This window comes from Erythrolamprus reginae, chromosome 2, assembly GCF_031021105.1.
Source record: "Erythrolamprus reginae isolate rEryReg1 chromosome 2, rEryReg1.hap1, whole genome shotgun sequence".
Lineage (NCBI taxonomy): Eukaryota > Metazoa > Chordata > Lepidosauria > Squamata > Dipsadidae > Erythrolamprus > Erythrolamprus reginae.
In genome coordinates, this window is record NC_091951.1 from 208,198,715 (window position 1) to 208,223,993 (window position 25,279).

General features: G+C 41.5%; 1 protein-coding gene across 3 annotated transcripts in view; it reads right to left on the reverse strand.

The window, feature by feature from the left end:
* The window catches only part of LOC139161875 (mitochondrial adenyl nucleotide antiporter SLC25A23-like), a 47,660-nt gene that overhangs the window by 14,586 nt on the left and 7,795 nt on the right, over positions 1–25,279 (reverse strand). For 2 of the 3 annotated variants that reach the window (XM_070741558.1, XM_070741559.1), the window contains exons 2-4: positions 25,152–25,278; positions 11,600–11,687; positions 10,821–10,932 (exon numbers count right to left, since the gene is read on the reverse strand). In XM_070741558.1, coding sequence (XP_070597659.1) covers positions 10,821–10,932; positions 11,600–11,687; positions 25,152–25,278 — 327 coding nt within the window. Of the gene's footprint in view, positions 1–2,829; positions 3,348–10,820; positions 10,933–11,599; positions 11,688–25,151; position 25,279 lie in introns of those variants that run through there. The other variant, XM_070741560.1, reaches the window with a different exon arrangement.

The following is a 25,279-nucleotide window of genomic DNA, read 5'->3' on the forward strand; positions in this document are numbered from 1 at the left end:
ACCTGCTCTTTTTAAGGATGAAAAATAAAGTAATCCAAAAAGAGAAATGAGAGAGTGAATTAACATGAGATTATAAACTGAATTGTGTAAATACAATACAGCCAGTGCTGTGAACTCTGCAGATTCAAAACATCGCCTTCCTATCCAAAATGTTCCTTAAAAACACTAACTGTAGCTTCAATGGCAGAAAAAAACCCACCAAATTAGTTTTAACATTACTTTTCATTTTAAAGAGTCTGGAAATGCACAGGTCTACAAGGGAACAGAATGATACAGTGCAACTAAGCTAGTAAATTGATTCAATTCCAGCAATATAAAGACTAAAGACCAGAAACACCAGATTAAAATATCTGCTCAATCAGGCAGCTCACAGATGACCTGGGGCAAGAACAGGTTCCCAGGGTTATCTTGAGGATAAAATGTTATTATGCTAAGCTCCTTGGAGGAAAGACAGACTAAAAATAGTATAACAAACCAATGAATTTATCCCAATCAACTGCAAAAGTTACATTAGAATAGAATAGAATAGAATTCTTTATTGACCAAGTGTAATTGGACACACAAAGAATTTGTCTTTGGTGTGTATACTCTCAGTGTACATAAAAATCATCAAGAATAATAAGATACAATACTTTGTAATAGTCATAGCATAATAATAAGCAATCAAATCATACTAGGAAACAATAAAAGCAATATCAGTTGTAAATTATGTAAAGAATTACAGAAAGAAGCCAGCTGCTTCTGTTTTTATCAGAAAATGAAGAGGATATAGGTAGTGTACAGAGATCATCAGCTCCTTTGTTGTGTGTCTGTAGGGTCTGATTAAGGGCCCTATTTAAGGGCAAAACAGACTCAAGTGCTGCTTTTTTAATACCAACACCAGAAGCAGAAATTCATGCTGCATGGAACCCAGTTTCTATAAACAGACCTGCCAAAGTCCCTATATTCCTGTTTTTATGATGAGCTACAAGAAATAAACAGAATCAAAGGGGCTCAGTGAGGCAAAGGGGGGCCAAGAGAACTAAAAGCCTAAGGAATCTGGCGCGCAGAGCAAAAGAAGACAAATACTACAGAAGGAAGCACTGCCTGACCTACCAGATCTAAGTCTTCCACAATGGACTCCAAGCCTTTGCAGTGTTGATGGTCAGCCTCCCATAGTTCTATCAGGGACAGCAGCTTTGCATCACCATGGATCCCTGAGGCACTGGGGCCCTTCCTGATAGAAACAAGCTTTTCCATGATGGGTAAGGATAGGCAAAGTGAGAAGAAGGGACACAGCCAAGACTTCCAGCAACTTTCTAATGGGATTGAAGAGCTAAAAGTGGATGGGGAGGGACTTGAAAAAGTCAATCCTATCAGCATTTGTGGATTATACGATGGGAAATGGATCTGCTCCAATCCAAGCAGAAAATCAGAAGATGAGAAAGAAACAGATCTTTGGGAAAGGAAGGACTTCTGAAATATTTTGATGCGGAATAAGGCAAATTCAAGTGAAGCCTGGCCTCCACCCAGTAGAATGTAAGGTATAATTCATTTGACATTTTCCTAACTTTTAAGTAAAAGGAAATGACACTCTTTTTTAATTTGAACAAAAAATGTTATTCATTGAAATGGGGCTTTGCAGGAGATCTTCCCATGGATTGCATACAGATTCTATACATCTCCCCAAACCACTCAGCAGATATGGGGGATACTATTGGTAACATGAACTGTCTTTTGGTCTCGGTTCTATTGCAATCAATGAATTCCTTATTATTTTCTGTGAATAAAGACTGGAATTCCAACTATCTTCTATCTTTATTAATCTCAAAGTACAACAGAAAACAGAATAATATTTCTGCTGACATCAGATGATCAGACATCCTAATTTTTCCAAGACAATCCTGGTTTAGAGTAAACTCCCTGCTCCCAAACTAAGAAAACGTTAGTTTCTAGGAATACATCCAGCAATAGCAGGAGGTTTCAGCTGCAAGGCCATCAGATGATTAATACTAGCCACAATGCAGGAAATAGTTTGCATTTCATCACTTATTAACAGTGGGTGGCCTCCAGCCGGAACGCTAAATTGGGCTCGCCACCGCGGCTCTTGAGTGCAAAAAAACCCTAGCCAAAACATGGGTGCACCTGCGGCTCCATGCGCAATTTTGTTATCTCCACAGGTGCAGAAGCAAAATCGTGCTGGCCCCGCAAGCACTCGTGAGCCGCAGTGGCGAGCCCAATTTAGCATTCCGGCTAGCAGCCCACCCCTGCTTATTGAGCTTACAGCTATTTTGGGGGGGGGGGGAAGCAAATGTCTGAATTTAATTTATTCAATTTGCTACGGCTGTCCACTCCACAATACTATACCCTGGCCTGGATGGTCAGTAGATGGTAGCAGCTGGTGATTTTTTATATCTCTGCTGCCATTTAGTGGATACTGTAGCCTAGATATTTGCAGTCTTAATTGTGCCTGCTAGAGTATTTGATGTTTTGGATTAATAAAGCAGTAATAAACATATGCTTCACTTTCAAGATGCTGGATAGGCTGTAACTGCTGTAACGAACTCTTCCATAATTTAGAGGATTTTTTTTCCTTTTCATTTCCTTTACATTTTTAATTCACTTCTGACCCATTTCTAAACTGTATCTAATTTTTTTTTTACACGAACATATATAATGAGGCTATCAATTTGTTTTTAGCTACATTTTAAAAGCCAAGAGGCCTAAGAAGAAAAGTTGTGAAAGAGACCTGAGAGGAAAGTAGAGAAAGAAGACTGGAAGATACAGACCAACTACTCCTTTCCAAACTATTGATAGCTAAGTAACTGAAACAGTTACAGCGTTACATACCTTTGGAAAGGGATCCATTTTTTTTGTAGCTAAAGTAACGGAATCCAAGATGGTGGACAGGTTATAACAGCTATAACCAACTCTTCCATAATTTAAAGAGGTATTTCCTTTTCCTTTACATTTTTAATTCACATTTGACCCATTTCTAATCCATATCTGATTTTTTTACACGAGCATATAGTGAAGCTACCAATTAGTTTTTAACTACATTTTACAAGCCAAGAGGCCTCTTAAAAGCCAAGAGGCCTAAGAGGGAAAGTTGTAAAAGAGGCCTTGAGGAAAGTAGAGAAAGATTCAAGTGGTAAAATTCCTGAGAGAAACTTCAAGCGCATCACCCTGAACTGAGTTAAACACCTGCCCTCAGCAGCCCAGATCCATCGGCATTGCCCAGGAGATCAAAGAAAGCAAGGAGGAAACCAGTGGTGATTCGCTATAGCGAGTAACAACCACCTTCTGCAGCCCTTATCCATTGGCATAGCCCAGGAAATTGAAGAAGGAAAGGAATGAAACACTACTGCCACCTTGAATAACGAGTAACAACCATCCTCTACAGCCCGGACACTTCAGCAAACACCAGGAGGTTGACAGAAGTGAGGGGGTCTGAGGACACCTAATGTGAGTCCACCACACCACTACCCTTGCATTTCATCTGTACGGAGCCCTGTGTACAGAGCCCTTCCAAGGCTATCACTGAGGCTACCACCAACCAGTTCCCAACGAGGCTACTGCAACTGACCACATTGATTCATCTATACCTTAATTTCCTAATCAATTAATTAATTGTTGCTTAATTTATTAATATATTATTGATTGAGAGATTGATAACTGATTGATTAGTTGGGCATTTAATGATGTTAATTGATAGAATAATTAGGCTTTTAATTGATTATCAATTAAACAATTTGAATACTTAGTCATTGTTTACCTTTTGATTTATAGGTTGGGCAATTAATTTGTTGCTCAGTTTAATTGACTAGATTATTGACTATTTAATTGATTTACAGTGATCCCTCGTTTTTTGCGGGGGATGCGTTCCAAGACTATCCGTGAAAAATGAATTTCCGTGAAGTAGAGGAAATTTTTTTGTTTGTTTTTTATGAGTATTTGGAGTTTAGGACCCACCCTTTGCATTAAACAGTCATTCTATAATGTTTCTCAGCTGGAACTATATGTGATATCCTACCAGTACAGTAGTACTGTAGAAGAATTTTATGAATTTTTAATGGATTTAAATTTTTCAATAGATTTAATGGATTTAAGCCCCCTTTGAAAACCCGTGAAGTAGCGAATCCGCAAAAGATGAATTGCGAAGCAGCGGGAGATTACTGTACTGATATTTTTGATTGTATAATAACTGATTAACTAGTCAACTGACTAGGCACTATTAATTAAATAGTTTAGCATTCAGTAATAATACTTCAGTGTTAAATTGTCTGTCTAACTAGTAAGACTTTATCGATTGATTACTGATTTGTAATTGGGCAATCTAATCAGCTATATAGAATACTTAAATGGAAAAGCTTGGATTGCAAATACTAAACTATCATGCCTAGCAAGCACTCAACTGCCAGAACTACCCTCAAAATGAATGAAATCTCTACTAAAGAGCAACGTAATTCCAGCTTATGCTGCTTCATCTATTTAGATCCCACCGAGGAAGACATGAGTTCAATAAAGTGCTCCCCTATGTGGCTTGTATGCTCACCACAAATGCATAAAATTAACCGAAGCCATGGCCCAATTCATACAAGAGGCCTCCCTCCCATCCTCCAATTTCGCACACCCACTTCTCTGCCCATCTTGCAAACTGAAACTAGACAAAGTCAATGTCCTGCAAGAAAGGGTAAACTCTATTAAATCTCATTTACCATCCCTCAACACGACTAAAGCACAATTAAGGTCCCTTAACACCACTGTAGCATCCCTCAAAAAAGATATAAAGCAGAAAAATGAAGACCCATCATCTCAAAAACTTACATTAGAGAGGGTCCAGAGGTATTTTAAAATAAGAGTATTCAACTCCTCTGCTCACAATAAAATTCTTTATAGATTTGAAATTTTAGACTTGGATAACCTTGAACTATACTATCTACATTCTGACCTAAGCTTAGAATACAAGATCTTAATGCCCTATCTGTTAATGACTACTTTAATTTAAACCACAATAACACTAGGGCTATCAATAGATACAAACTAAATGTAATCCACTCTAATCTTGATTGCAGAAAATACAACTTCTGCAATAGAGTAGTAAATGTCTGGAACACTTTACCTGATCCTATTGTTAATTTCTCTAACCCCCATACCTTTTACCTTAAACTGTCTACCGTGGACCTTACACGTTTCTTAAGAGGTCCCTAAGAGGACATGCATAAGGGCACCAGCATAGAAACATAGAAGACTGACGGCAGAAAAAGACCTCATGGTCCATCTAGTCTGCCCTTATACTATTTTTATCTTAGGATGGATATATGTTTATCCCAGGCATGTTTAATTTCAGTTACTGTGGATTTACCAACCACGTCTGCTGGAAGTTTGTTCCAAGGATCTACTACTCTTTCAGTAAATATTTTCTCATGTTGCTTTTGATCTTTCCCCCAACTAACTTCAGATTATGTCCCCTTGTTCTTGTGTTCACTTTCCTATTAAAAACATTTCCCTCCTGAACCTTATTTAACCCTTTAACATATTTAAATGTTTCGATCATGTCCCCCCTTTTCCTTCTGTCCTCCAGACCAGTGTTTTTCAACCAGTGTGCTGCGGCACACTAGTGTGCCGTGAGACATGGTCAGGTGTGCCGCGAAGCTCAGAGAGAGAAAGAAAGCAAGAGAGAGAAAGAGTGAGAGAGAGAAAGAGAACAAGAGAGAGAGAGAAAGCAAGAGAGAGAGAAAGAAAACAAGAGAAAGAAAGCAAGAGAGAGAAAGAGAACAAGAGAGAGAGAGAAAGCAAGAGAGAAAGAGAACAAGAGAAAGAAAGCAAGAGAGAGAGAAACAACAAGAGAAAGAAAGCAAGAGAGAGAGAAAGAAAGCAATAGAGAGAAAGAGAGGGAGGGAAGGAGAGAGAGAGAAAGACATAGAGGGAGGTAGGGAGGGAGAGAGAAAGAGAGCAAAAAAGAGAGGAAGAGAAAGAAAGAGGGATGGAGAGAGAAAGAAGGAAGGGTGAGAAAGAGGGAGGGAGAGAGAAATAGAGCAAAAGAGAGGAAGAGAGAGAGAGAATTTTTTTGTCCAAACTTTTTTTAGCCCCCACCCTCCCCCCGCTCAATGTGCCCCAGTGTTTCGTAAATGTACAAAATGTGCCGTGGCTCAAAAAAGGTTGAAAATCACTGCTCCAGACTATACAGATTGAGTTCATTAGGTCTTTCCTGATACGTTTTATGCTTAAGACCCTCCACCATTCTTGTAGCCCATCTTTGGACCCGTTCAATTTTGTCAATATCTTTTTGTAGGTGAGGTCTCCAGAACTGAATACAGTATTCCAAATGTGGTCTCACCAGCGCTCTATATAAGGGGATCACAATCTCCCTCTTCTTGCTTGTTATACCTCTAGCTATGCAGCCAAGCATCCTACTTGCTTTTCCTACCGCCCGACCACACTGCTCACCCATTTTGAGACTGTCAGAAATCACTACCCCTAAATCCTTCTCTTCTGAAGTTTTTGCTAACACAGAACTGCCAATGCAATACTCAGATTGAGGATTCCTTTTCCCCAAGTGCATTATTTTACATTTGGAAACATTAAACTGCATTTTCCATTGCTTTGACCATTTATCTAGTAAAGTTAAATCATTTACCATATTACAGACCCCTCCAGGAATATCAACCCTATTGCACACTTTAGAGTCATCGGCAAATAGGCAAACCTTCCCTACCAAACCTTCCCCTATGTCACTCACAAACATATTAAAAAGAATAGGACCCAGAACAGACCCTTGTGGCACACCGCTTGTAACCTGTCTCTGCTCAGAATACTCGCCATTAACAATAACTCTCTGATGTCTACGCTTCAGCCAGCTTGAAATCCACTGAACTATCCAGGGATTAAGTCCAATCTTCACTAATTTATCTATCAGCTCTTTATGTGGAACCGTATCAAAGGCTTTGCTGAAGTCCAGATAGGCAATATCCACGGCCTACTGTCCCTGTCTTACTGTACCCATTTGTATGTACTAATTTTATGTGTTCATGGCTATGTTTTGCGTCTTTATATGGATTTATTTGTGCCATTTTTTCATTGGTACTGTTTCCTTGCACTTGTTGACAAATTAAATAAATAAATATAAACATTCACACACATTAAGGTTTTTACTTTTGGAAATCGAGTCATCTAGAAAGTTGATTGTAATTTAAAATACATGATGGTTGGTAGGTTACATTTTTCTTGAGATTTGACTAGGCTACCTTGCCATATCCTAGGAAACTTCTACTTTCTCTGTACTCAGCAAATCTGCTAAAGATGACTTTGTGTTTAAATATAAACTTTAATCTGCCCTATTTCAATCAACTGGTGAGATTAACACAGCGAGAAGAGAGAAACTTGGCTAAAAGCCAGTTCAGAGATAAAAAAATTTCAGATCCTCTTTTTCTTAGAGGATTCTCAGAGGGAAACGTGTATTTGGAAACCCAGATCAAAGGCAAATGTAATCTTTGAAATGGATACACTGAAGTTTTTGCACATTGTAAAGATTTTTCAGGCTCCATCACAATAGGCCACAAAATTGCATAAGCCAAATAGCACTAATTCCATGGAGGGGGCCAACTAATCAAAGCCAAAGATAAAAATCAAGGCTAGCCCCTCCCATACCAGGAGAATTCTACTATCCAAATATAATCGCTTGCCCACGGCAAAGAATGGCCTCTGCTATGCAAGTGAGACACATGGCTTCACTATTAAAGGATCTTTGTTAAATTTTCCAAAAGAAAAGAAAGAATACATTCCAAGCATGTGATCAGGAAAACCCCAGAATTCCAGATGGGACAAAACTGATTGGCAGGAGATGGAAGAAAAGAGATGGTTTAAATCAAAGGCAATATCTCCCAGCCCAAATATAGGTAGTCTTTTAATTACAACTACAATTGAGCCCAAAATTTATGTTGTTAAATGAGACATTTGTTAAGTGAGTTTTGCCCCATTAGACTTATACATACTGTTTTACAGTTCTTTATAGCCCTCTCTAAGGTGTATAAAGAATCTCAGCATATTGCCCCCAACAATTTGGTCTTCATTTTGCTCAACTCGGAAGGATGGAAGGCTGAGTCAACTTTGAGCCTGGTGAGATTTGAACTGCCAAATTGCAGTCAGCCGGCAGTCAGCAGAAATAGTCTGCAATACTGCACTCTTATCACATTGCCACCAAGGTTTAGTTGTTAAGTGTATCACTACAGTTGATAAGTTAGTAACCGGGTTGTTAAGTTAATCCAATTTCCCCATTGACTTTGCTTGACAGAAGGTTGGAGATCAGTGATAAATATGAACCATTTGCCAAGCATCTGAATTTTGATCATGCGATTATGGGGATGCTGCAAAGGTTGAAACTCTGAAAAATGGTCATAAGTCACATTTTTCAGTGCTGTTGTAACTTTGAACAGTGAGTAAATGAAGTGTAAGTTGAGGATTATCTGTTTGGCTTCTGCCTCTCTGTTGCTGCTTTCTACGCGGCACTCTAGCTGCAACCCAATTCTCTCCCTCATCACGCTTCTATGCAAAGGCATCCCCCTCGGTTTCTTCTCTATTCTAATTCCCCTCTAGTCACATAATTTCTTCCACAAGTAGAAATTACCTGAGGGTGGGAACTGAACCATTATGTTAGAACTACAAGGAAAAAATATTCAGCCTAGACATTGGGTGAAACTCTTGACTTTGTTCAACGTTCGAAACTATAAACTGGTGGAACAGTGAACCACATGAAACAGTCATTCTCCTTTGTTGAAGATTATTCTATTAATAATCACTGATATGGGAGGCCATAGAAATTGAATGAATGAATGAATGAATGAATAAATAAATAAATAAATCCTGTGAATAAATAAATAAACCACCCTGATTTCATTTACATTGTATGTTTTTGTATAGAAAATCCAACTGAGTAAACTTGTTCCATTTTTCTGGCATTTTATGTCCATCTTTAATAAATTATATTATTTCAGCATCCTAGAAAAAAAAGGGAAAAGAAAATCTAACTTCCATAAATGCATTCCTTGCTTATGTCAAAAAGATAATTTTAAACCAGCATTTTTCAAACTTGGCAACCTTAAGATGTGTAGATTACAACTCCCAGAAATCTAGGATATCTTAATGTTGCCAAGTTGGGAAAGATACTGCTTTAACATGTTTCCCCCATGCGCTTACAGACTTCATTCAGTCCCAGCCAATGCCTGCAACATTCAGGAAAGCATGAAAGAAGTCAGAGAATATAAGGTAAATTTCTTGTTTCTTGATTGATTTGCCAAAATTGCAGACTTTCTAATGGTGTGTGTATATGACCATGTAGGGAAAAAACTCCTAAAATTCAGTTAGAAGAAATGTAAGTGCTTTTAAATGACAGAATTCAGCCACTCAGGTTTGTGAATAAATAAAATCCCCCAAATTAGAATCTGTGTTTTAGGTAGGAGGTTTGTGGTTTAAAGATTTGAAATGGAGATTGTAAAGTAAATGTTATTTCAGTGCAGGCAACATAATGCTTATGAGCATCCATTAGCATCTCAGGTGGCACCTATACACTGCCTCAAAAAAAAAAAGGACATTAATAATGCATTTTAAAATTTAGTGAGAATGCCTACAACCCTACCACTGAACTACAGCAGTCAATCTACAATTTATTTCTCTTAACAAAGACGACCTATCTGGCCATAAGGACATAAAACAAAGGCAAAACTTCTTATTTATGTTTCTTGAAATTAGTGTATTTCGCCTGTTACAAATAACAGAAATAATGATTGACATGAGGACACACAAGGTACATAGAATGGAAAGGTTACTTTGCAATTCCAGAATTCTGTGTTCATACATTTTTAAAAGGTGCAAGCATCTACATATACAACTTAATTGTGTTCAGAGATTTGATCAGGAGCAGGGTGGGAGGAAAAAGAGGCTGAGGTGGGTGGATTAAATATGTATAAGTCAGAATACCTCCCATCATGTCTTGTCCAGCAGTGTGGATAGGATATGGCAGGATTCTTTGCAATGAAACACTGAAGAGGATCAAACTGTGGGGATGCTACCCTGCAGTTCCACCCATAACAAAAAACAGAGAAGCAGGAACATAATGCAAAAGAAAACTCATGTTTGGATAGTTCTCACTCAAATAACGTACGCTCTATAGAATATTTTCCCTCCCAAAGTCAGCAAAGTATTTCATTTATTACCACTCATCTCCCTAATAAAGCAATCTCCCTGAGCTCTTCCTCTAGTTTTCCTTTAATAAGTGGCCTCATTTGTAAATTCTATTTATAAGACTCCCCCAATTTTAAAAACTTTGATAATGTCCTCCATACAGTCCATGGTAAGGAGTAATGGTAGTTGTAGCCCAATAACATCTGAAGGTTCTCCTCCCCCCCCCCATAGAATGAGTGGGTGAAGAAGAGCCTTATAGTTCCAATCAAGTGCTCTTTATGGCCAGTGGAAATCTAAGCCAGGGTCTTCTAAGACACCCAAGAAACTGCCTTGGATCCCCTCATTTGAGACAGATTTCAGACCAAATATGTGGCAATAATTACAGCTGGCAAGTAATATTCACTTCAAACTGGGGAAACTTATAGCCCACTAATACAGTTGTTTAATGTAAGAAAGATATATATGTTCTTTCCCCCAAAGCTACATCCATGCTAGATTCAATATCTTTCTAGCAAAGAGATGTGACTTGCCTATGAGCTGTTCATCTATTGGGTTTGATTTCATCTATTTTTGTAATTCCAAGCTTGCCAATTTTCTAAACAGTGGAAAGAGATGGCTCAGATAATAATCCCAGGCCCAGCTAGATGGGGAATATGACTTACCATTGCGTGCTTCCAATAGTGCACTATCTCTTCCATGTTCTCTAATGGATTGAGGATGAAGTGGTCTCGCCACTCATTCCAGTCAATGGTCATAGTGCCATCTTTGTCGATGCTGCAAAACAGAAGCCCATACAGTACAGAGAATAAGGAACTATATTGGGTTGATTCTACCCCCCTCTTTAGGAAAACTGAAGGTTCAGTGTAAAAACAAGGGGGCAACCTAGAACAGAGAGGATGCTTTGTTCAAATGGTAGGACAGCGTGCAGAATAGAAATCCAGTGTCTTTTGTGGAACTAGTAGCAGGACCAGTTCCAGCTCCGAGAGTGAAAACTCTATATAAAATGCTCAGAGAAGTAGTCTTGGGAAATCTATTAACTGGTGACATCAACATCAGGGCTTTACAGGCCGTTTTAACTTTCCACTCTTCTATGTCAACACATAGGGAAATAAACATGACAGATTCAGGGAAGGCACTGAGAGCTGGTAGGATAAATCAGAAACCTCAGATCATTCCTGAGCACTGTCCTCTTCTCCCTTGGGATTGGCAGCATAGAAGTCTAAATAGATAGATAGATAGATAGATAGATAGATAGATAGATAGATAGATAGATAGATAGATAGATAGATAGATAGATAATCCAGCTGGTCAACAGAAATGAATGCGACTACTGCTAGGTTTAATTTTAACCCAGCAAAATGAAACAGCTCTGGGCCACATTTCAGATTTTGTAGGATAAGGAGGCAGAAGGAGCGCAAAGCAAGAACAGTTTGAGTCTCACCTGTGCAAGATTTTCTCTGCTTGCTGGAGAGAGATGTAAACTCCCAGGCCCTGGAAAGTTTGCTGGATCTCAGAGACATCGATCTGGCCTGCAACATAAATACAAAGACAAGGAGCGTGGCTATCCATTTGGGGGATTAGGGCTCAGTCCAGGAAGCTGATCGGTTAGAAGCCTAGAAGGGTTCTAGTAGGATGAAGTGAGCTGTGCTCAAAATTTTCATGGGCCTAAGAAAGAGAGAGAGAGAAACAAAGGACTAGTGGGTTTGGAGAAGCCTTAAACAGATCGCAATTAATGCCAGGTAGCCTCTTGGAAATTGTAAGTACTATATAGGGAAAGAGACTATAAAATCAGCCATCCTTGTTTTCTAGACTGCCAATATTTAGTTCTCAGTGAATCTTCCCAGCTTGAAGAGGAACTGATGGGGAGTTAGAGCAAATGCTTAAAGAGTTAGAGGACAAACAACCTCACAGGGCTCTGCAAAAGACCAAAAGGATGGTTGGATATTTGTATTAGAAGAGGGAATGAATGTAAAGGAGAGCACAGACTAGTCAGTATAAATGAGTGCTGGGTGAAAAAGAAAGCATAGCTGGAAAATGGGCTCTGGCAACATTGTCAGAGATTGATCAGCTTAGTTTCATACAAGCCCATGCTTGTAAAGGATGGCGTGGTTAACATTTGTCTCAATGTTATGCCCCAAAGGCATCAATCTGGTCCCAGCTCCAGGAAATGCTTTGCTAAAACTAGGAACAAGCAAAGCCTTGTCAAGTCTGGGTAGGATATGTATTGGCCACAAATCATTGAACATTCAACCAGCTTTCTCCCTCCTAGAAGGTTTGGAACAAAGTGGAAAAGAGTGATGCTAATTGGCTATACTGTTTTTTCCTTATAGTTTTAATGTTTAAATTAGCACTGAGAGCTTTTTGTAAATCTAAATATTGATGAATTAATGCCTCCAAGTATTCTCGGAGAGAGCAAGTTTTCTTACTAGACCTAAAAAGAGGCAAAATAAAAAGTTGGATAGTAATTTTGTTTTAAACAAATCACACTTTATACCAAATATTTGAGACTGATTAAGATGCCTAAGCAACACTCATTTGGAGATCTACAATACAAGACAAGAGTGTAATGGCAGCTATCCTTATAATTCTAATCTCTGTGGCAGTGATGGCAAACGTTTTTCTGATTGTGTGCCAAAAGTGTGTGTGCGTGCCCGCAATATTGTGCATGCATGCCGGCACCCACAATGCAATGCATGTCCTACCTGCACATGTGCACTGTTCCACACATGCCCCTTCAGTTTGTTTTGGGCCTGGAAAGTGTCCTGCACCAAACTTTGCCAACAGGAATGGTCAGCTGCCACTGCTTCTTATCCTCCTGCCAGCCTCACATTCCGGGCAGTACCCAGCATGGCCGTTCGTGCCGGCAAATATTGGTGTCTTAGACTTCTTCTAAGGAAGCATTCCCGGCCAGTGCACCTCTTACCACTTTCTGCAGCCACCGGAGAAGCGGCAGTGTGAGAACTGCCACTGCCAGGGAGGAAGAGGTTGGGGGCAGCAGCATCAGCAGGCTAGGGTCTTCCTCCCTCACCACCAAAAGCTTTTTTTTCCTTTCCAGATCAGCTCTAAGCAAGTGGTGCATACACTTCAGTGCTGCTGCCTGCACCACTTGCTTGGAACTGGTTGGGAAAAAAACAGCCAAATTAGGTAGAACACACCCCGCCTAGGTCCCCACAAGGTTCTCCCTAGGTAGCCTCCACGCTCGTTCATGCAGGGAAGAGTGGGAGCTTGCAAGAGACTGGAAGGCAGGCTCCGTTGAGTTGGCAAACACTGGGGTAGATCAGCTGCAAGGCTATGTAGGGAGACCCATTCAGAGGGACCTGGGTGGTGCGACTCCCTTTCGGAAGAGGAGGAGGACAGGAAGGCTACAACCCGGCCAGGCCTGCCTGCCTTTGGGATTTCGCCCTCCTTCTCTCTTCGCCACTCCAGGAAGGAGCAGCAGCGGGCAATGGCTGGGAGGCTCAACTCAAGCTCCTTTTTTCCCTTGGGTGTCGGGACACCTTTGTGGAAACCCTGCCCCTGGCTATGGGCGAAGCGACCGGGAAGAAGCAGGAGGCAAGAGGAAGCCCAGAAGGGCGGCATAGAAGTCTGATTGATTGATTGAATGAATAAATAAATAAGCAAGCAAGCACAGGCAGTTTGTTTTGTATGTTGTATTGTTTGTTTGTCTTATTGTTTTGTTTTTGATTTATAAATTAAATAAATAAAATTGAAAAATTGCAATAAAATAATTTTTTTTAAAAAGAATTCTAGTCTATTCAGGAGCCCTTCGCCTTCTCGTGGCTTGGAAGGGAAGGAGAGGTGGAAGACAGCCTGAAAATGGAGCCAGAGTTGCTGCTACTACCACCGCCTTCCTCCTCCCCCCAGCTCCATCTCCGCCGCTAGTCAGGCTACATCCTGAGGGTGAGAGACATGCCACCAAAGCCCATCATGACCACAAAGGGGAGGAGACAACCCGGCTGCCCTCCCCACTTGCCTGTCCCAGGTTTTTGGAGTGCCGGCTTGGCAGCCTCCGCTCGGGTGCCTGCACTTGTGGAAGCAGCAGTAGCGAAGGTGGATAAGAAGATGGGACGCGCGAGGGAAGCCTGAGAGGGCAAGATGGATGAGTGACCCATAGCTCTTGCCCTTCCCTCTGCAGCTACTGCTGCTTTTCTGGGGTGATGGGGCTGCGCAGGAGGAACGCTGGGAGCTGGCTCAGGAACATGGGGCAGCATTTGCTGGACGGATGGCCATCTGCCCTGCCCGCTGCTCCTTTCCTGCTTGGCTGGTGGCAGAGCAGCAGGCGTGGAGGGGGTTGGGTGAAGGAGTCGCGCTGCCTGTGGTTGACTTTGCACCTCCACCATTTTTATCGAGTGCCCCCCAGCCAAAAAAATCCCCGGACTCCAATAACCACCTGTTGTTTCTCCAAAATGGAGTTTGCCTGTCACTTCCTTGGAAACCGACTCCAGCCCTGTTGACGTCCCAGCCCCTTACCTTTGGCGTGCCTTCATAGCTGCTCTCCAGGCCCTTTTGTCTCTGGCACCAGGAAATGGCTCACATTGCCTTGCTTTATCCCTCTGACGGAGCAGCCCAGCTGTGACACTCTGCAGCTCAGCACACATGCATAGCTTTTGGAGGAGGCTTTCCTGAAGCCTGGGGAGAGCGAAAACAGCCTCACCTCTCCGGAAAGCTGAAATCATCTGTCCAGCATGCTGGAGCTGACAGAGCAACACCTCGCGTGCCCATGGATATGGCTCCGCGTGCCGCCTGTGGCACATGTGCCATAGGTTCGCCATCACGGCCCTATGGCTTTGCCTTATAAATTTGTATAGTATTAAGAGTTTACAGGTCAGCGGTAGACAATAGTATCGATTACAGGCCACCTTTTCAGGTTCATACATCACATAATGTGGTTAGCTGATTATAGCTTACTATTCTGTATGAATCTATCCAACCAGGGTTTTGACCATATTTTTCATCTTAGTCATAAACATAGCTGCTGGTGGACTTAGAATTTTCTCAAAGTGCTATCTCAGTGGTTCTCAACCTTTTCTTCATCACGGATCCCCTTTAAATACCTGTTGTGGCCACGGGCCATAGCCATGGACCATCAAGACATAACTCAAGATTTAAATCATAACATTTCTTCAAACTTTTGCAGACAACACTGCACTCACCCAGGTTGTCTGCGGATCACAGGTTGAGAATTACTGTGCTATCTCATACAGAAGTTGGGCTGCAAGCTCCTTTCTCCTACTACTTAGCATGAGGAGGAAATGATGGAATTAGGAACATAACCTTTCAGAGGGCAGCATGCTGGGTAATATTTCGCACAGAATATCAATCTAGCCTTGACTGCTGTAAGCAGCTTAGCTGATGCAATTCTTTACTTGGGAAGAGTGAAGAGCATTTACATAGGAATTGGGAGGGACAGTGCAGTCCAACAGAATTAAACTTTAGACAACCAAGAGTTGGCAAAACAACAAGACAGTGCAGGAAAGTAACTAGTGAGGGAAACCAGCCATTTTAATCACCTCCATTTTTCCATTTGAAATTTCTGAGTATTTTCATTCTCACAGGAAAACTAACATAGTCCTGACTTACATAATGTTTTTTCCATTTGGAGAGCTGAAACATTTCCCCATTTTTACTTGAAAAAGCATAAAACCATACCAGCATGATGTCTGCTTACCCATTACCAGTCCTTGTGTTGCTTATCGTTTTCTTGCCTGTGTTCCATCCAATATGGATTTTGGATGAAGGCTTAACATAAATAATATTGGAACTAAGGATGACTTAAGTCTATCTCAATCATGGGCTGATGAGGATGAAAAGAAAGAAATGTCCTTGGGCACAGCCTGCCCATTTAAAAAATGTTGTTAGGGCATGCCTGTAATTCATTCAGTCCAAGTGGGAAAAGGGTCAGTTGTGCTGTTTTGCCATCTCTTCATTGTCTAAAGTTTAATTCTGTAATGTTTGTTGGACTGTGTACCTAGTACAACAGAGGAATAGCACAAGAGGTCAAACTCTCTTCTCCCAGGACTGTTTTTAAATACATGACTTGAATCACACAGCCTGCTAAGGTTTGAAGTACCGGTAGTCTATTTAGCTGTGGATTGATATATTCTGTAAGCCCAGAAGTTATTACCATATTTGTAACCACTGACTGTCTGCCTTTGGCTTGCATTCATTGGAAAATGGCAGAAAAGCTATCCTTGGCCTTTACCCAGAGCAAAGAATCCTAGGAAATTAATTCTTGAAAGAAAGAGGTTGTTGTAACCCAACAAGTTGCTTGGGGTTCATGGGAACTGTATTCTGTATATTTGCATAGCTCAAGAAAGTTTGCTTTAATTGTGTATTAGAAAACAAAACATTTCCATCAGAACAATTATAGAAAAATCAGTAAATGGCAGAACTGGAAAAACTGCCTGGCTCTGTAGGAGCAAATACAATGCAATTAGGTGTACTGCATAGTTTCAATGTAGAATTTTTTATTACCCCAGAGATTTATCAGAATAAAAATAGGAACAGAACATTGGAAGCACAAGATGTATTCACTGTGTTCAAAATAAGAAATTTCAACCAGGCTAAGACAAGACGCCATTAGCTATTTCTCTGAATTCAGTGAGCAAATATAGGATTAGTAGGTGGCTCTTTACCATTTGTTTTGAGATCTGTAAATATATTGCCTCACCCTTCCTTATTTTAAGACAGCTTAAAATAAGAAAGCAACGTTCATAATGTTTGAGTTGAGTCTATTATAACTTAAAGCTGTGGTGTGGAAAGGTCCTTAGACAAATTAGCTATTTGTTTTATTAGCTATTTCTCATAATTACCGTATGCTGAATTGAGCCTGAAGGATCTCTCTCTCTCTCTCTCTCTTCCTCCTTCCCTGAATCTGGGCTACTGATGATACCATACCCTTGGTGGCTGATGTTCCTATCCAGTAGCTTCATGTAGATGTTAAAAAGGATAAAATACTGAATACTGCAGGACTTTACAAAATAGGGGGCAAAGGTGGGAATCTCTCCCCTCCAATCACTATTGATTGTTATAGAACCTGGAGAAAGGAGGAACAGCCCAATACATTGCGGTCATCCCCAATACCTGGAGCAGATCCAGGTAATTTTTGATGTACTGAAAGCCTGGGAGGTCAAGAAGAGCAAGAATGGATGCACTACCCTCATCCCACCTCACCAGGGATATCTAAAAGCAGAAGCAATGCCATATCTATCCTATACCCTAGCCCAGTGATGGTGAACCTTTTTTTGCTTGGGTGTCAAAAAGGTGCGTACATGCACGATAATGCATGTGTGCCCCCCTGAACATGCACACATACACACCCCGCTGCCCCCCTCCGGTGCATGCATGCAGACCTTAATGAAGTCTCAAGACCTGATTGGGCCTTTTTTCACTCTCCCCAGGAAAGACTCTGAAGCCTGTGGATGGTGAAAAACGTGCCCAACAGGCTTACTGGAAGTTTGGATAATCCATCTTCCAGCTTTGATAATCCATCAACGAACTGAATGATTACAGACCAGTTGTTCTAACATCTGTAGTTATGAAAACCTTTGAAAGGCTAATGATGTCCCACTTGAAAATCATCACGGATCCACTGCAATTTGCATACCGAGCAAAGAGATCGACAGATGATGCTGTTAATATGGCTCTGCACTACATCCTATAAAATCTTGAATCTCCAAAGACCTATGCAAGGGTCCTCTTGTAGACTTTGGATCAGCATTCAACACCATCATACCGGATATTCTTCTAACTAAGCTAAACCAGCTAGCAGTACCTGAACACAGTTGTAAGTGGATCACAAGCTTCCTGACAGGAAGCAGCAGGTGAAGCTAGGCAAAATCACATCAGATACCTGTACAATTAGTTCTGGGGCCCTGAGTCTGTGTACTCTCACCATTTCTCTTCTCACTATATACCAATGACTGCATCTCAAACTATCCATCTGTTAAACTAAGTTTGCAGATGATACAACAGTGATTGGTCTCAAGACAACAATGAAACAACATACAGATGGGAGGTTGAACAACTAGCCTCCTGGTGCGACCAGATCCAGCTTTCCTGGATCTCCTGCCATGGAGAGGTTGCAAGGTGCAATCCGGTCGAGTGCCTCAGGTATCGTCCTATTCCAGGCAACTACCTGGGATTTGGCCAGATTGTGGACAAGGGAGTCCAGTACATCCCCAAGCTCTTTCTGGAACCCTGAAGGGTCCATTAGGCATCTGGGGCAGAACCACTTAATCGGCTCATCCTCCCTGTGATGGGGGAGTGGGGCCTTAAAGTCTAACCTGAGCAGGAAAGGATCTGACCACAACAAGGGGAAGGTGTCTATACCCCTTAATTCCAGATCATATCTCCACTGCCCTGAGAGGAACACCAGGTCAAGTGTGTCGTGTCCCCCTGCCCCCCATGAGTTGGACCCTGAACTACTGGAATCAGGTCCATGGTTGTCATGGAAGCCATGAACTCCTGAGCAGCTTCCGAGGCCAAGTGAGGCAAGTCAAAGTCGCCCAGCAACATAAGCCTGGGTAACTCTACTGCCAACTTGGCTACCGCCTCTGGCAGCATAGGCAGGGCCATTATAATGCAGCTGGGAGGAAGCTATGTCAGCAATAAGCCCAGCTGAACCCCTGAATCCAACTTCAAGAGGAGAGACTCACACCCAACAATCTCTGAGGCAAAGATCCTGCAAAGAAGTAGACCCCAGCAGGCAATAATTGCTATACCTCCACCCCTACCCTGTGGTCGCAGCTGATGCACTTTTATTGAAAATTGTATTTTAAAAAAAACCAATTGCCTAATTATTTTACATAGACAAAAATATTTATTTATTGTCATCTTCAAAGTAGTCAATCACTTGAATGTGACTACCAATAAAAAATATCTGATTTTGTCTGAAAATTGCTTAGATTCAGCCTGCAAAGAATAGCCACAAAGTTTTGCACAGTTAAATTCTAGCAAACTTCCACAAGGTCAGTCCTGCATTAAATCCAACTGCAGCAATCTATTTTGGAAATGATGGTTGCTAAGTCTACGTTTAAAACCAGTGAGATATTTTGTTTGTGTGCTTTATTATGTTTTTAAAACAAGCAATACCACACATGCCTAGGTATTTTTGCTTTCTTTGGCATTTTTCAACCCACAGTTGCTCCCACGTAAATACATAGCCAGCTCTCTTAATAGGAGAAAGAAAAGAAGAACATTGCTTCGTTCTCTGTATGCTAATACAGTGGTACCTCGAGATACGAGTTTAATTCGTTCCGGACCTGGGCTCTTAAGTCGAGCAGCTCTTATCTCGAACGACTTTTCCCCATAGGAATTAATGTAAATAATTTTAATTGGTTCCAGCCCTCAAAAAACTCACAAAGTTAGTCTAAATTATGCAGAAAGACATGTTTTTAATGAAGAAATGTACATGTACATATAAATGAATAATGAAGTTTCTTTCACTTAACTTGTAAACTTTCTTAAACTTTTAAATTTACATATGTTCAACTTCTCTGCCACCCAATCCTGTAGGACAGAGGTCCCCAACCCTTTTTGCACCAGGGACTGGCTTTAAGCGATCAAGAGAGGAATGGGTGAATGAATGGACGGAGGGTGGGAAGGAAGGAAGGAAAGAGGGAAGGGACAGGAACAGAGGAAGGAAGCAAGGAAACTTATGAAAGGGGAGAGTAAGAGAGGAATGAGTGAAGGGAGGGAGGGAGGGAAGAAGGTGGGAAGGAGAAAGAAAAGAAGAAATAGAGGAAGGGAAGGTAAAAGAGAGAAAGAAAAAGAGCAAGAAAGAAAGCTGCAAGCACCCCCCCGAGCCCCCCAGGCCGGCTGCAACCTTTTAAAACACGCGCGCCGCTTCGCAGCTGTCTCCTGAAGCCGAACGCGGAAGTTAGCGTTTGGCTTCAGGAGACAGCTCCTTGGCGCTTGTATCTCGAATTTGGGCTTGTAAGTAGAACAAAAATATCTCTCCCCTCCCAGCTCTTATCTCGAGTTGCTCTTAAGTAGAGCAGCTCTTATGTCGGGGTTCCACTGTACAAGGAAAAATCCAGAATTGTACTTGATGGTGTAGAATGATAGCTAGTCTTTAATCTTTGAGCAACAAAATGATGGCATCACTCACAAGCATCATCGAGATGATTATTATTGGTTTGAGTTACAGAAAGAGCACAATTTCATCCGAAAAAGGGCTTTCTGACTGGGTTCCAAACGAACATCCCTTTTAGAAAAGAGGGCAAGGAGTGGAACTGGAGGTCATTTTCAAAATTATCTTAGGAAATCAGTTATCCTTCTTTCTGTGTGTATAGTCTTGAGAAACCAAGACTTGTAGAAGAGCAGCATTCCCAAATTCCATGGATTCTGTTGTCTCCAAATAGTGTTTCTTTTGCTCCTGGGCCAACTTTATATTCTTCTCTATAGGATGAAATCCTAATTTTTGGACACTTAGCAACCAGAAAACCTGAAGCAGCAGAGGTTTTTTTTTCCTTTTCACAAGTAGGACAGCTCTTTTAAAGGGAAGAGATTGCTATGGATCTGGCTCTCACATTGTATCCAACTCTGGTATGCTAAATTGTAGTGTAAGTGACTGTCTTGACTAAATGCACCAAGATGCAAGCTAGGGAAGTGATGGTGGTGAACCTTTGGCACGCATGCCACAGGTGGCATGTGGAGCCCTATCAGAGGGCACGCAAGGCGTTGCTCTATGTCACCTCCAGTGTGCATGCCCACACTGGCCAGCTGATTCTCAGCCTTGCGGAAGACAGTATCACTCTCTGGAGGCTTCACAGGCAACAGGCCCAACAGGCAAACCGGAAGTTTGGAAAAACGGACTTCTGGTTTGCCCATTGTGCTGTTTTGCGCACTCCGGGCTTCAGGACGTTTCCCAGAAGCCTCCAGAGTGTGAAAAACAGCACAAGAGACACATTGGAAGTTCGAAAAAAAGGACTTCCGGTTTAGCCGTTGTGCTGGGTTTTTTTGTACTCCAGGGCTTCAGGAAGCTTCCCTGAAACCTCCGGAGTACGAAAAACAGCACAATGGGCAAAATTGGAAGTCCATTTTTCCAAACTTCCAATTTGGCCTTTTTTTCATCATCCCAGGTTTCAGTGAGGCACACAGGGGGCTTCTGTGTGCGCATGCGTGCAGCGAGGGAATGGGTATGGGCACATATGCACATGCTAGTGCAAACACACATCCTTTTTTGGCACGCAAACCAAAAAAGTTTGCCATCACTGAGCTAGGGTTTACAAACAGCCAAGGAAGGCTAGGTTCCTACTTTGTACTAAGCCATTATCTTGTTTCTTTGATTTGAGCTTAATATATTTTTGAGAATGTGAGAAAATTGCCATCTCTGTTTTCATAGGCTTTCATAGGACAGATTGTTGATTAGAGAAGCTGGTTACTCAAGTAGGTTTATCGCTAAGCAAAGACCTTCAGGGCCAGAAGACAGAATGTATAGCAAAGTTACAAAGAAGAGGAAACATGATTCTCCAGCAGTAGTTGAGAGTGGAGTCAGAATAGAACATGCACATTTTCCCATTGATTGCACTAAGTCAGGGGTTTCAAACTTGCGTCGTCATAGTGGTGTCATGTGACATAGTGGGACTTTCCCCCACTCTGCAAAACCAGGCGGGGGTGGGGCCAGCATACAATGCATCTGGCTTGCAAGTCACAAGTTTCACACCCATGCAGCCAAAACTAGGTGTAAGATGCAGGAGACCTGGATGAAACCTCTGCATTCACTCCCAATTTGTTGGACTTGGGCCTAATTCAGCAAGCTGCTTCTCCCAAGCTTTCCTCAATAACCTGCATATTTAACTATTAGTTTTAGATCTCCAGTGCTAAATTCTTAAAGAGGGTTGATAAAGAATTTTTTTTATATTGGCTTCCCCTACCCCTTTCCTCTTACTTTGACTAAAGGGAAAACAGCACTTGTTTAATGTTTGCTGAGTAAGCAGCAGTTTAAAGACATGGCAAAAGATGTGGAAATAAGGCTGCAGCTTGAGCTGAGCTCATTAAATGAATACACCAAGTGCTGAAAATAAAATTGCAAGCCAGCTGGGAAGACCCTTATGTAATAGGAAGCTATATAATCCCCAGGGCTGTCTGACAAAGACTTCAAAAAGGGATTCAAATCTGCACAGTATAAGAGCAATATAAAAAGAATGTGTCATGAAAAATCAACTAGAGTCTTGACTTCATTCTTTAGAGCAGTGATGGCAAACCTATGGCACAGGTGGTACACAGAGCCATATCTGCTGGCACGTGAACCGTTGCCCTAGCTCAACTCCAACGTGCATGTGTGTGCCGGCCAGCTGATTTTTGGCTCACACAGAGGCTCTGGGAGGACATTTTTGGCTTCCAGTGAGCCTCGGGGAGATGGGGGAGGGTCTTTTTAACCTCCCCTGGCTCCAGGGAAGCCTTTAAAGACTGGGGAGGGCAAAACAGGAGCCTTATGGGCCCACCAGAAGTTGGAAAATAGGCCATTTCTGATCTCCAGAGGGCCTCATAGGGGTGAGGGAAGTTGTTTTCGCCCTCCCCAGGCATTGAACTATGGGTGTGGGCACTCATGCATGCATAATATTATTATTGTTGTTGTTGTTGTTATTATTATTATTATTATTCAAATTTGTATGCCGCCCCTCTCCGTAGAGCGCATGCACACACACTTTCGACACCCAGGGGGAAAAAAGGTTTGCCATCTCTGCTTTAGAGCAACCAATGCTTTTAGCACACTTTAACAATCTGGTTTGGAATAAGCCAATTTAAAAAGCTAACTGATAGTTTCAGATTTTAAAAAATTATTATTCAGTTTCAGAGATCACTGGAAAACTAGTTTGCCGCATTCTCATCTACTGCACTGTTGGTTCATTGTTTCCAAGTATTCTTTCTTCAAAAGGAGGGGGAAAGGGCAAGGTGAAATTTGATTAGTTGTTTGTCAAATTTACTTTCACGTTAAAGAGAAAAAAATGCAACTCATGTACAATAACAACCGCATGTTTCTATGCAGCTCAGGAACATCTTCAAATTCTAAAATAAATGAATAGGACATATTTATGTAACCGTACTGTCCAGATGATACCAATATTAACTTAGCAGTAAATGCTGCTGTGTTCAGTGATTTCTCTCTGCTTTGTCTGTTTAGAGAAATAACTTGCTTGGCAAAACACAAAATAGTTCTGTAACAGGGAGGGCCATACCGCAGTGATGGCGAACCTTTTTTTGCTCAGGTGCCAAAAGGATGCACACACGTGCCATAGCGTGCGTGCCCACATGCATAATGCAATGCCCTCCCTCCATGCATGCACACAACCCTCCCATGCTGCCTCCCTGCACATGCGCACAGGCCTCACTGAAACCTCTGGACTTCTGGTAGGCTAGTTGGGCCATTTTTCCCCATCCCGAGGCTTCAGGAAAGCCTTCTGAAGCTTGGGGATGTTGAAAAATGGCCCAACGCAATTTCAGTTGGGCCATTTTTAGCTGTCCCCTAGGAAAAGTGAAAAGGGCTGAAAAGGGCTGAAAAGAAAGCTGAAAATCAGCTGGCGCACTGGAGTTGACATATGGCAACACCTTGCATGCCCTCATATATGGCTCTGCTTGCCCCCTGTGGCACTCGTGACATAGGTACACCACCACTGCCATACAGAAAAGAAAGGTTTTTCAACTGCACATTTAAAAAATTTGGGCTTGTTTCTTTTTTTCACCAGCTTGGCGTGTGTGTGTGTATAAAAATGACATAAGGAACCCATGGAGCCATTATATATAAATGATGAGTCCAACATATTTTATACCAAAGCTTTGCCTAGAAATATCCATTATTTCCAGGCATATGTGTGAGAGAGAAATGGGCAAGAGATATAGGAGTAATATCCTGCGTTTTCATGGCTAAATACAACATATATTCAGCCAGATAATGCTTAGTTTTGCCCTTAAATCTCGACCGATCATCTCAGGCTGCCCTATAGCAACACTGTGCCTGATAACAGGACAGAGTGCATTGGATCTAACTAGACCAGAATGCAGCACCAGTTAAAAAGAGGCATGTGGCTGCCTGTGTCTTCTTATAAGGATGTCTATGAAAGGTAAGAGGAGCCAACTGAAAGACTCTGCGATTGTCAGGTGTAAGTTGGAAGGACCACGACAGCAGCAATAGTGATAGTAATAAAATGTTGCTAGAGGTCAAGGCTATAAGAAACCTTGCCTGTACTGTATCACATAACTGTCTAGTAGAAGTTAACCAGGCATCCTTTTTTAAAGTAAATAGAACAGAGCAGATACTTCTTGGCTTTGGAACTCAACCCAGGAAAAGAACAGAACAGATGACCAAAAGAACAAAAACTCTGAGACTCTTTTGCCCTGGATCTCTAATTTCACAGTTGGGCATCAGGTATTAATTGAGTCCCAAGAAGATGAGGCTAGAAGTGCATCAGAGAAGAACAAGTCAGGATATATTGTTATCAGTGAAGATACAGAAAGATATTATTTCTGGGCAGATGTGACAAGGGAAGAATTGTGTGAAGTGGGTTAAGGTGTTCATGAATTTAGCAAATCACAATATGAGGTTACTAGGTTAGCCTGTAGCTTACTTTAATTGTGATTTGTTGAATAAGCCACAATGGCTGGGTTCACAACATGGTAAACCAAAATCAGGTAATCTACATTCTGGCTTTAAAAACTGTATGATCTGTAAGACTGAAATGAAATGTTTTTTAAATTTAGATCCTATTCAAAGAATACAGAATAAATATATAAGTAATACTCCTTGCTATTTTAAAAGACAGGTGCCAATGGCTTTATTACAGTATTATTATTTATTAGATTTGTATGCCGCCCCTCTCCGTAGGCTTATTAATAGGTCTGTTATGGGGGGGGGGGGATGAAGAAAATGGCACAAATATAAACCAAGCACTACATGTTGTTAAGCTGGAGAAGAGTTTAAAGCAAAGCTGACTCCACTTTAGACTCAAGATGGAATTGAAGTCATCCTAATATTTGGGGAAGTTTCCTACCATCATTGTTGCGATCCAGGCTGTGAAACATCAGCAACAACTTCCGTTCCCGTTCCTGAAGGTACTGAGTAAATTCCTCAAAGTTGAGTTCTCCATCATGATCTGTATCACCCTCCCGTAAGATATCC